We start from the raw sequence: 12,756 nt of genomic DNA on the forward strand, positions 1-12,756 counted from the left end.
AATTATTATTACTGCTTTAGAAAAATTGAATACATTCCTCGAATGTTAGTTGATAAGCGTACCAAATTTGGGATTACAATTTCCAACACCTCTCCTTTAAAAACTTTTCAAAAATTATGTTACTATCGGAACACCAAACTAGGGAGGTCCTGTAAAACACAAAACATACATTATTTGTAGAAAATTCAACTGTTTGCAAGAAAGAAATTTAAGACACAAATGAATCTACTTAATATAGCAGACGATCTAAAAATTGTATATAAATTCGGTTCTATATTAAACTAGGTTCCGAATGTGTTAAAAATTTGAAAAAGTGCCAAAAGGGAGAACAACTGACCGTCCTTTATCCCGAGAAATCCGTAAGAACCCTCGAAAATATCTGAAAGCCCCTGTCCGACAATGATCACGGTGCATCGTACAACTGAGCTGACCTTGATATGCGTGTGTGCCTTTTGTAGGTAATCTTAAGAACGAGGAGAGAGTTCTGGAATGGCTAATCGAACAGAAAAGTAAGGAGATTTCTAGGATGATGATTATTATTACTGGTGTACTGTTCTTTGTGACGTTAATCTCGGTCGTGACCATACCGCCCGGCTACGAGTATAATACTCGCGCCGTGGTGATCACCCCGATCACTCTGCCATACCCGCGGTCGCCATAATATCGGCGTTTCAAAAAAAAAAAAAAGAAAAAACAAAAATCAAATCAGAGAATCATGTTTTATTCCGTGTGCACTTGTTTTTTCTCCTATACGTGTTCAATGTTCTATATATACATATACAATTATCTTCTAAAAAGTTGATAGAGGATCGGCGGTGTATGAATAATGATATAACGAAACAGTTTACTCAATTCGGAACATATGAGATGAACAAGAACGAATGAAAAAAGAAAGATCTCACAAAGCTCGGTGATGAAAAAAAATGACAAAACGATACGTTCATGATCTAGCATCTAATTCATGCGCGCGCGCAATATCGCTCTGGCTACTGACACTATTGCATTTAAAACACTATGCGAGCTTTCAATTTTTTTCGCTGTCTATCTCTTTCTCTCTATCTCTACTCTCTCTGTCTTCTCTCTCTCTCTCTCTCTCTCTCTCTCTCTCTTCGTCTATCTACCTCTTTTTCTACATCTGTTTTTCTTCTTACAATTTTAATTTTAAGCACTCGCTATCGCGCAGCTACCTCACTGCATTAATACGATGCTCTACCTCGGATCGTCCGCCTCGGTGAGAGTACAATATTTTCGATCTCACGTCCATAGAAAATGTTGCAAATCGCAGGACGTTTAACTGTCCCGTCTTACGAGAGAAGCGGAGATCGATGACGGTTTCTTTTTTTACGGTTTTCGGGTTCGCGCGATGTTTTCAGCGGTTTTTGTGCTGCAAGATCTTTCTTTGGTCGCGTTTCAATGTCAAGTTTGTCGCGAGTCGATCGGTTTCGCAGAAAAACTGAAGATCTTAAGTAAAAGATAACACGTAGAGTACACAAAATACGCTGGACTATCTGTCCAACCTCATTAAAATTGAGGTTAGTGTTTTTATGAGAAATCTGAAAATTGTGAAGCGAGTGTGCTCTATCGATCTTTCCAACTTCCACTGGCGATAGATATTGACTTACTTATTCGAAGTCGAGTATTTCATAGACATTATTATATTTTTTATTACAACTATAGATCCTTGGTCAGACGTGGAGTCTGAATCTGCAATACGAATACTATGTTACCAAAGTCAAAGTTGTCAGTTTGAATATACTACTTCCCGGAAATTAAAAGTAATGATAATCGATATAACTATATCTTTTCCATGAAACCACTGCCTTTCATTTTAATAGAGGTAGACTGTATACTAGATTTGCATAGATTCATTTTTGCATTCATTTAGGTAATTATATTCAAAAAAGGTTTTCTGTGAAACGATCGCAAGCGAGAGAACAGTCCAAACAGGCATAAACTCGTAGAATTTTATAAAAGCTCTCGAACACCATGTCCTTTTTTTTTTACATTTCATCAACTTTGTATACACATCGGAGTCAACCATCTTAAAGCAATATCGATAACAATTCGTAAATGTTTACTGTTATACGTTAATAATATATCCAAATCTGGAAAGTAAATGCATGCTACCCTATGGACCGAGGCCGTATCGATCACAAAAAACGTAGGTACACGCTCTCACTTCCGGTCGCGCAGAGTATTATCGATGACCCTGTTAATACGCAGGTGATGATGATGATGATGATGATGATGATGATGATGATGATAATGATGATGATGATGATGATGATGATGATGATGATGATGATAATGATGATGATGATGATGATGATGATGATGATGATGATGATGATGATGATGATGATGATGATGATGATGATGATGATGATGATGATGATGATGATGACGATGATGATGATGACGATGATAATGATGATGATGACGATGATGATGATGATGATGATGATGATGATGACGATGACGACGACGACGACGACGATGACGATGACGGAGACGATGATGATGACGAAGACGACGACGACGACGAGGACGACGATGACGATGATGATGATGATGACGATGATGATGATGATGACGATGATGATGATGATGATGATGATGATGAAGATGAAGACGATGATATCAACAAAGGAAAATATACGCAAAAGAACAAAGCCCTGAGGAATATCTTGGACAAAGGTAAAGGTCCGACCACAACCCAGGAAGCCGAAGAGGAGTTCACGTGAGAGATCGAAGTGTGACGGGCTTTGTGTTTCGCGAAAGAACCAAAAAAACAAACAAACAAAAGCAATAATGCCACAATTGTATCCCCGCAGAAACAAGTTGTAGAGATGTGTATACCAGTAGAGCAATTTGAATTGACTTGTAACAAAACGTGACCGTCCACTTGCCACCCATGGTCGAGTTGGAGGCCGTAGGGCGTACCTGCATGGGGATTAACCAATTTTTCTTCTATTCCCGACTGACAAACTGCAATATACCCTAACTTGGCTCCCGTTCCCCTCGCTATCCGCCCTCTAATCATAAAAAAATGACAAGATGTTCCCTCGTTCTCACGGTTTGCATGCGAGCCTTGTGATCACCCGATTCCCCTATGGAGCTACGTGACCCAAAGAATCGAATTCACAGTTCGCTCGTCTACATTTTGATATATCATTCTTATCAGCTTATCTATCGGTTACGAATTTTCACCGATCGTTGCCGGTCGTATTAAACCTTTCTCTTCTATTGTGAATATACATATGATATATACAGGGTGTCCCAAAAATGTTGCACTTCCTTGGAAGAGGTGACTCCTGCGGTCATTTGAAGTAACTTTTATCGTTGCGAAAATGTTGTCCACAGCTTTGTTAAGGAGTTATTAATGAAAAAGACGGACCAATGAGAGCGCAATTATAGCTGAGCGAGGCGTGGCGTTCGCCGAGCCGGAATCTGGTCGCTATAGCCGCGCTCTGATTGGTCCTCGTTTTTCATTAATAACTCCTCAACAAAGCCGCGGATTACATTTTCGCAAGGGAAAAAGTTACTTTAAATTACCTCAGGAATCGCCCCTTTTAAAGACGTACAACATTTTTAGGACATCCTAAACATATACTGTATATATATATGCATAGTTTTTTTCATTTCTTTTTGTAACATTGAGGTAAGTAAAGTTGTTGTACTAGTCGCGATGACGTGGTACTGCAATGATCCGCGGTACGTAGCTCCAGAAGATCTTGATCGCACTTTTACCCAAATAATAACAACAATTTCTCCAAAGCGAGCCGATGGTTCCTGTTGTAGTTGACAGCTGTCGTCTGCAGCGAGTTCCGAGTCGAAGAGAATCGGACTAGCCTCCGTTTGAAAAGCTGGGGAAAAGAATTCGGGTGGGGTACGTTCAGAATATCTCGTGCCCAACAAAAATTGACGTTCTTTCCAACTAGAAACAGCTCGGATGTATTTTGTCGAATGTTATCAGAAATAAAGCTTAGAATCGCGCGGAAAGTGTTCGTTCGAAATGCAATGGAACGTTCGCGGAAACGTTCGCGTCGGGGCACGGTACGAAATTTCAGTGGAGGCTGGTCCACGCTAAAATGACTGCCATAAAAGAGTCGTCGACTCGCCGCGAGGTATTCTCGTCTGTTGAAAACATGCACGTTTGGCTTTTGCTGCGCAATTGGGGTTGGAGTGAAACGTTCTCTCTGCACTAGTCACGTCAAAAATTTCACGAGTCAATCTATCTATCTCTATCTTCAACTTCTATGTTCTACTCTTTTTCTTTTTTTTTTTTTTTCCGTTTGTATCTTTATTTCTGTTTCTCTCGAATTCTTGTTATATCTTTTGTTTCTCATTGTCTCCATCCACTTTCTCCAAATACAATATCTCTTTCTTTTTTTTTATGTATATATATATATATATATAAATATATTTATATATATTTTTGGTACCTTCCACCCACACCCCGTTGACTCGTGAAGAGATTGAGAATCAAATCAGCTGTAGGCTAGTCAAGTCTGATTTTCAAGTTTCTCTCTATCTTTCTTGTCTAAATCTCTTTCTCTCTTTCTTTCTCTCTCTCTCTCTGTTATCTTTCTCTCTCTCTTTCTCTCTCTCTCTCTCTTTTTCTCTTTGTATTCTGACTCGTTGTATATTTGCTTACTGCAGGCGACGGCTGTTTCTACATCGGCATGGGAGGTAAAAGCGCGAAACCCAAGATTCCCTCCTATGAGCCCTACCAGTGCTGTCCTGCCAAGGTCGCCCACGGCACCAAAGTCGCCAAGGCCACCAAAATCAGTCCGTTGGCGAAGGACAAGGGCAAATCATACGGTGCCGAGAGGTCGGACAAGTTGGGACTGCCGGCCCTGAAGCCGATTAACAAGCTCACGGCGAAGGACAGCAGAAAGACCGCGACGGTATCAGCGGGAGTTAGCAAAACCGGCAGCGACCACAAGGCTAAGAAGGGATTCTTCGGAACCGGTAAATATCTCAACTGGCTGTGGTAAAATTGCGGATTTAAATCACTGCCCACACGGAATCACGGGGTCGATCGATCGTTGAACGTGAACCGGAAACACGAGTCGGAATGAAATCGTCGTCGATCGTTTCGAAATGGAATCCTCGATAACAATCGGACAATCCAAGGAGTAATAATAAGAATAATAATAATATAATCATAATAATCATAATCGTAATAATAATAACCATGTACACAGTGTGTTAGAGTGTCTTAGGGATAACGGATTAACGCCAGGATGCCTGAAGTAAACATACGTTCATGCCGAGCTGGTGGGCAGTGATTTTGATCGGCATCATAGGGAAGACGTAGAGGTTAGTCATAGTGCCAGTGACACCCGATGGCAAGAAGGGTCTGGAGAAAAGATGATTGAGCAAAAACTCGGCCGGCTGACGAATCCTCTTCGTATCTCGAATACAGGTGTCTCGCGCGGTCCATGAAGAGAGTCACTGAGCCGCAAGTTCTGGATGAGCAAGACGATCCAAGACACGTGCTATGGAAGCCGGTGGCTGGGTCCTCGGATTCCTCGGAATCGTCGGGATATATATATATATAAATACACATATACATATATATATTTTATTTCATATATATATATATATGAATAACTATTTCGCGAGAAGCTAGCTTTCAAGATGTTCGATCGACCACTGTAAACGTAAATCGTGCGCTCGCGCCAGATACACGTCTATGTTGAACTTGACGGAGCTATAATAACGGCACCGACACCCTCAGGCGTGAACCATTCGATCCTCAAAACTCGCCGATCATCGGATTCGCAAAATTACTTATACGAGCATGATTGAAAGATCGTTATAGCTCCGTCGCAACGTCCACCGACTCCTCGTCCCGCTTCCCGCAATGTGTGTTGTCTGTCCACGAACGTTGTAATAATCGATCGTATCCGGATATAGTTCACGGCGAGATTCATCGAACTGTATATATGTATGTATATATATATATGTATATATACATATAGATATGTAATCATCCGCTCAGAAGAAAAGGGAAACAGAGTAAACGTCGGAGTGAGCAACGTGACTAACGAATTTAAACGATACCAATATATCGAGATCAGTTGGGAACGACGCGATGAGAAAGGAGGATACGATTTTTCTATCTCTCACTGAGAGTTGGGTCGGGGTTGTGGCCTGTTGCAGTTGTGGCCGGGCTCCCGTACATCATGAAAGTCTAATGATCAAGGAGAAGCGAGCTGGAGGCGACGGACGAAACGGATGAACAGAGTATACCGATGAAGAATACCGAGAGCTGCGAGAAAATGATACGCCAGAAACTGGAGAGACCAGTGTCACCGAAGAGCCCTCGTCTATTAGTCGATAGACCAATACGCCGAGAGCACAAACAGAACTTGAACACTCAGAATATCTGTAAAAAGTGTTTCTTCGTTCGTTAAACGATCTTGTTCCTGATGTCATCGTCTCATCGTCATTAATCGTCATCTTGTATATCGAAGCGATCATCATCATGTCGACGCATACAATCATCTTCCTCCTCCACCGATCATCGCTCACGAAATTCAGTCTAGTCATCCATGAACGACGCGGATCGCGAATCATGCGCCTTATCCGATCAACACTAACTTTCCTTCTAACCTAATCTCTCTCTCTCTCTCTCTCTCTTTCTCTATCCCTGTCTATCTATATCACCATTTCTTTCTTTTCTAAGAAAACTAAACGTCCCTCGAACGACATCGTCCGTCAATATTGTCATCGATTCTACTCTTGAAGTTTCTACGGAAATTGAGAACCAACAACAACCTGCGAGTTCGATCAACTTTTATTGTCGCGCGCCGCTATCGAAAGTCGAGTTCACCCAGTCCGTTTCGCAGTTGAAAGTAAACAGCCATCAAATGCATTTCTTGCAGCAGTATGCACTCTTGTGTTCTTCGAATGCGTACTCGACGCTCGAGTCACGTGCGCGCGAACTCGAATGAACAAAATGAAAAAAGAAACAAACAGAATCGTTCGAGGATCCACCGTCGATCGTACACGATCCTCGCCGATCATTCGCGGCGTCGCGACGACACGATACCGCCTGTATCATTGCATTTCATCGGCAAACAACCGCGAGAGAGCTTCGCCATTTTGGTTCTAGAGGACGATCGAACGGAAAATGATTATTAGTCGATCCGTTTGCCGAACGTTTTGTAGTGTTCGCCCTAGATATCGCGCGGTACGGGTTGTGCGCGACGTTCGAACAGTCGATTCGCTTCAGTCGTAAGGTTTTAACCGTGGAACAAGACCGGAACGATAAGAAGATCGATTTGGCACAGTGTTTTCGCCCTGCGTACTGCCGAGTTCCACGGTTGAAACGGACAGATTCTCGTCGACAATTCCTTAATCAATCTGCAGATCTCTCAGAGTATGTTTATGTCAAGTTGACAAGCGAGCAACAGTTGGTTTGTAGTCACTTGGCAATCACGGCGTCCGTGTAGAACTCGAATAAACGATGGATGTTTCTTAACATTGTTCCAGAAAAGCACGTTCAAGATTTTGTACCACCCGTACGTAGAGTCTGTGCTTCGCAAACACCGCGACCCACCCCGTAGAGAAAAAAAGAACCAGAGAATGTAGAGAATCGAATTCTGGATGATTTGTGCATTAGATCCGCCAACGAACACCGAGACACGTTCGACATGTACACACGCAGAACGCTGTTTTTTTTTTCTACCAGTGCTACTTTAATCGTGGCAGCGACATAAACATACCCTAAACTCCTCAACAGTAAAACGTCGAGGAACACGTGCGTTACTTATCACGCAAGCTATCACTAATCGCTTTATCGCTTACTGGACCGCACGAGCCAGCACTAAATAGAAGAAAAAAGATACCAAAAAAAAAACTAAAAAAGGAAAAAAAAAGGGAAAATAAGTAATATACAAGTCTTGTTCTTTTTTTTCTCTCTCACTCTCTCTCTCTCTCTCTTTCTCTTTTTCAAATGGTCCGCCTGAACCGTTAACGATAAGACACCAAAAAAAAAAGAAAGAGAATACGCTCACCCGTCTATTTATTTATTTATTTATTTATACGAGTATACTTTATTTGTTGAATTCTGTACCACTGAATGCCGATAATCTGTACAAATTACTTCGCGCGGGCACTGTGCCGGTGTCACGGTCACCTAGCTCTGGGCGCGATAATTAATTGATCAAAGTTGTCTAAACTCTGCTAACAATTTTGGAACCGATATTCGAAGATGGCAATGTCATGGAATATATATATATATTTTTTTTTACAAAGACAAATCGATTCGGAACAAAGGAAAAACGAAGAATCAAATTCAGGGACTCCGATGTTTAATTATCGCGCTGCGTCTGTGATCACGATTATCAGGCATGAATTTTGTTCATTGCTCGTAAACCTTTGCGCAAGTTTGCCGACATAAGCCGCCGAATATACGGCGTCCTCGTTAATCACGTAAGAGCAACATGTACGATAATAAACTCGATAATAAATATGTTTCCTAGTACCAATTAGTATCCTTTGTACTTTGCTTCGCCCGTTACTGCTAATGGTAGCCGTAGAGTCCATCCTCCCGTAATTCCACCGAGCACGCATCGAATTTGACAATAAAAAAACGAAACCATGGTTCAGTTGTACGAGTCCAGTAATCATTCTGCCCCCCCCCCCCCTCATCATCATAGTTTTACTGGGTGTTTCTTTAAAGACACGCTGAGGAAACACGTTTCACAAAGTCTCGGTTCACACCGGCACACTCACGCAAATACCATGACAGAGTTTCCGCGTAACTGTGAGTTTCGCAGGGGCCACAGAGTTTACTTCTTTTGATGACGGTCGCCGCATGGTAAGTCGCCCAGAAATCTCCTGAATTCGCTTCGCGCGCATATCAAAACAAATAGCCATTCCAGATCGTTGATGATGCGTGTGGTCTTTGAGCGACCTTTGTTATTTATTATTTCTCCCTTATTTCTCCCTTTGTCGGGCCCTCTACAGCAGAGCTGCTCAACATGCCTATCAGCGGGCAAGGGCGCCCGCCAATGCAAACAACTCTGCTCTACAGGATGTCCCAGGTTTAACCATTAGCACTCGAACGGCGACTGTAAGGCGCCACTAAAAATTGCTGTATCATTAATCAAAATATTTTTTACATTATTAAATTTGTTTGCATTTAATAAATTACTAAACATTTCAGTACTCTACGAGTAAATGGCACCATTTTCGTATGTACAGTATGAAAAAATATATTTACAAGGTAAATATTCTAGGTCGGAAGAAATGTTTCGTTTCACAGCTAAAATGGCTTCGAGTGCAAAGGGTTAAAGTGCCAAGCTTTGTCAAGTATATTCTATGGGTCTAAGCAAGAAAGAAATGTTATTCAGGTGTAGGTTGTTCGACGGTTTATTAAGAAGTTACAAACAAAAATGCAGAATTCGCAGGGAACCGTTAAGCAACATTTAAGTTGTTGCATATGTAATGTCCGATTTTAGAATGCAAATCTTATAAAGATTTTGCATCAAGAAATACTATTACACAGATTTATGGTATATCACTTTGAGGTACAAAGCTTTCAGGTCTTGTCTGAAATTTTAATTTGGATATATAATTTTACTTTCAAATCAATTTTATTTCAACGTCAATGCAATTGTCGTGCACTCTTTTTATATCAGTGGAGAAACAACGTATTGTCGATAGCATTATCTGGTGTTTGGTCAAAATGTGGTGATTAAACAACGCACTATTTGTTGATAGTAAAAAAACTGGAAACCGAGGATGACAATCTGGCAAATGAAGCACGGGAATGACCAGAAAATTCAATTTCTACCGTAATACAATCAAGAAACTTCTAATTCATTGGTAGCACACGTTGGTTACAAGAGTGCTTTCTTTGATCAATAAGTTTATTTATAAAAAAGTTGCGGTTGATTAATGTTCCTGTTAAAAATCGGACATTTCATGTGCAACGATCTAATAGAAAACTAATTTTAAGTATAAACTACCTACAAGAATTCGGGCTGTGTTTACTATCTGTTGTCATGAAACTAATACTAACTTTTGTTTAATACTAATTATTACTATTAATCATTTAATAGTAAAACTACTGATACTAATTTTAACACGAAATTCGTAGATGCAACTAATATTCCATTTCAAAATGGCCACCGTCTTTAGTTTTAAAATGGAATTTATTACGAAGTTCATTTATACTTTGTTTCATCTCGGTGAATGAATCATTGATTCTTTGTATCAGTCCATTAGGCGTATTTATTCTTTCTCTTTTAAAGTTCTCCATACATACAGGTCAAGCGGCGTGAGATTCCATATTTTTGTTTATAACTTTTTAATACAGCGTTAAACAACCTACATTTATATAACGGTTTTTTTTTATCTTATTTATCATAGAATATACCGACAAAGTTTGGCACTTTAAACCTGTGACACCCTTGTGTAACGATATGATTCATCAATAGAGAAGGATTGGGGAGGATTTTGTGATTGATCGAAAATGGAAGAGCGAGCCTTTCGATAGAGTCAAAACTACACTCGAGCAAATCTATTGGTAACTCAGGTAATCTGCTCGACGAAACCGAGGTGCTCGATTGGATGGTGAAACAGAAGACGGACGAAAGCATCGAAGAGATCGATCGTGACACCCTCACCAAGTATATCGAGACGAAAGAATTCCTGGCAGTTGTTTTCTGTAAGACATTGTTCACACCCCCGTTGACAATCTATCACGAATCTCGCATAAACGCCGCATTCGGTTCAACAAAATTCGGGTTTACTAATCACTAGACTGTGGATTTTATGCATTTATGACAAAAACGAATAGTTGCAGTGCGACACGGTAGACAAATTAAAAGAATTTGAGAACATCAACGTATCAGGCCGAGGTTATTAAAATTTTAAAGAGAAGAATGAAGTTTCCATTGAGCTTCTGTTCTTTGTAATTGACGCAAACAATTTTCATTTTCCATAAAGATCCGCAGTCTACTAATCACTAATACAGGTGTCGCGGGTAAGTACGAACTAATATGTAAGTAACGCGAGCAAGTGGTCGACTCAAAATCATGGGATTATTCCAGCATGAATGCAACTATCATAACCACATTTTTTTGGTTTGTACTGAAACTCGTAGAGGCACGATGACGTACAAGTACCCACATGACGTGTGAGAAGACATTTCATCAATTTTCATCGATTCGAGTAAACGAAAAATTAAATAACATGGAAAATGACTCTTAGAAAAACTCCAGTGGCATAGAAATCGCGACATTTACAAGATTTGCATTGACTTATGTTTCTAATAATGACTACAAATTATAATTGGAATTGTTTGAGTCATTGCACATTGTACTTGGAGTGTTTTTGCACGACGTTGACGTTAACTTGAGAAATCAAAAGTGGGTTGATCCCGAAAAAAAAGTATCATAAGATGTTTATATAGTCCTACGAACATCCTAACACGCTTTCAAAATTTGTTTAATTCCACTTCAACCCTTATGTCAATCCTAAAAATTGTCTATGACATTCAATAACATTCTATTATAGCTGTTATACTTCATAGTTTTAGCTCACATTTTTATGCCTTAAATGTACATTGATTTATAATTATCTAAGAAAGTGGAAATCTACAACAGTCTTGCTACTTTTCAAGAACATGCACAAAATTTTAAAGGCGAATTGAAGATGAACACCTATACTCGAATATTGACACGAGGGTTAAAATTCTATTTTACCATACTCTACAACTACTCCTAGAGAGAAAATATTCGATCAAAATTGCAAATGTGATTGTTGGACGAATTATTTGAGCATACACATACTAAATATGAATAGTATAGTGTATTTATTAGACAAATACAGTATAAGAGGTAATGGATATTTCAGAAAAATATCAATGATATAATTGCTTTGCCTTTTAGCAAATATTAAATAATAAATTGCTTACCTGTGTGAGAAAATTGTAATGAAATTTCAGTAGCATAACAAAGTAATAGAACACTTTTTAATTAAAACGACAATAAACATTTTCATAAAAATGTTCTGAATGCTCGAGAGTAATTAGTCTAATTTTCTCATTCTGTACATTGTGAAGAAACAAACATAGTCACTTGTGTATTAATATTTTCTTCATATGTGACACGTTCTATAATTGCATTTACTTTTATCGTTAATGAATAGTTAGAACGATAAACACGTGATTTGTTTGATCGAATACTTTTTGCCAGAGGTATGTAGTATGTAACAGGTAGATTCCACATGATGGAACAGAGTTGTCTGTGTATAATCTAACATTGCCGAATTTCGGCGGGATAACGTGTCGATTCGAAACGAAAAGAGGTGTGTCGGTTCCGTAGACAAGGAGGAAGATCCAGAAAGTCCCAGAGTGCTCAGGCACGTCGAGTTGATCGACGACGAGGCGGCTGAGTATGGCATAAAGATCGTCAGGATGAAGGATCGGTTAATGGCGAAGAAATATGGGTTCCGGAACCCGCCGGGCATCACGTACTTCCGCAAGGGGAAGAACATCAACTACGACGGAGACATAGACGACGAGGAGGAGATTCTCGATTGGCTGACCAATCCTGAGAACATGGAACTCACCGATCACATTGAACGAATCAATAAGAAAATGTTCCACAAAATACGACAGACAACCGATTACCTGGCGGTGTTCTTCTGTGAGTATCGAATCCGAAGTCTATCGTTTCAATGAAACCAGAATTTGTCTCCTTTCAATTTTGATGGAAGTGCGCCAATTAG

At 39.9% G+C, this 12,756-nt stretch overlaps 3 protein-coding genes across 7 annotated transcripts in view; 2 read left to right on the forward strand and 1 right to left on the reverse strand.

Annotated features, from left to right (window-relative positions):
- The window catches only part of LOC143353665 (uncharacterized), a 466,044-nt gene extending 457,521 nt beyond the window's left edge, over positions 1 to 8,523 (reverse strand). The window contains exon 1 of the mRNA XM_076787156.1: positions 5,948 to 8,523. Within this exon, the coding sequence (XP_076643271.1) occupies positions 6,193 to 6,588 (396 nt within the window). The 5' untranslated portion in view covers positions 6,589 to 8,523 and the 3' untranslated portion in view covers positions 5,948 to 6,192. The remainder of the gene's footprint in view (positions 1 to 5,947) is intronic.
- Hlk (hulk) overlaps positions 1 to 12,756 on the forward strand; it is a 59,202-nt gene that overhangs the window by 37,540 nt on the left and 8,906 nt on the right. For all 4 annotated transcript variants that reach the window (XM_076787132.1, XM_076787134.1, XM_076787133.1 and 1 more), the window contains 2 exons: positions 10,559 to 10,690; positions 12,351 to 12,674. In XM_076787132.1, the coding sequence (XP_076643247.1) occupies positions 10,559 to 10,690; positions 12,351 to 12,674 (456 nt within the window). The remainder of the gene's footprint in view (positions 1 to 10,558; positions 10,691 to 12,350; positions 12,675 to 12,756) is intronic.
- Positions 459 to 4,801, forward strand: LOC143353664 (uncharacterized). Of its 2 annotated transcripts, none has more exons than XM_076787155.1 (3): positions 459 to 510; positions 2,285 to 2,697; positions 4,663 to 4,801. In XM_076787155.1, the coding sequence occupies exon 2, from the start codon at positions 2,287 to 2,289 to the stop codon at positions 2,677 to 2,679; it is 393 nt and encodes a 130-aa protein (XP_076643270.1). In that variant the 5' UTR covers positions 459 to 510; positions 2,285 to 2,286; the 3' UTR covers positions 2,680 to 2,697; positions 4,663 to 4,801. The 2 variants fall into 2 exon arrangements, with proteins under 2 accessions (XP_076643270.1, XP_076643269.1); XM_076787154.1 differs by having other exon boundaries at positions 462 to 509; positions 2,224 to 2,697.

Source organism: Halictus rubicundus, chromosome 4, assembly GCF_050948215.1.
Source record: "Halictus rubicundus isolate RS-2024b chromosome 4, iyHalRubi1_principal, whole genome shotgun sequence".
NCBI lineage: Eukaryota > Metazoa > Arthropoda > Insecta > Hymenoptera > Halictidae > Halictus > Halictus rubicundus.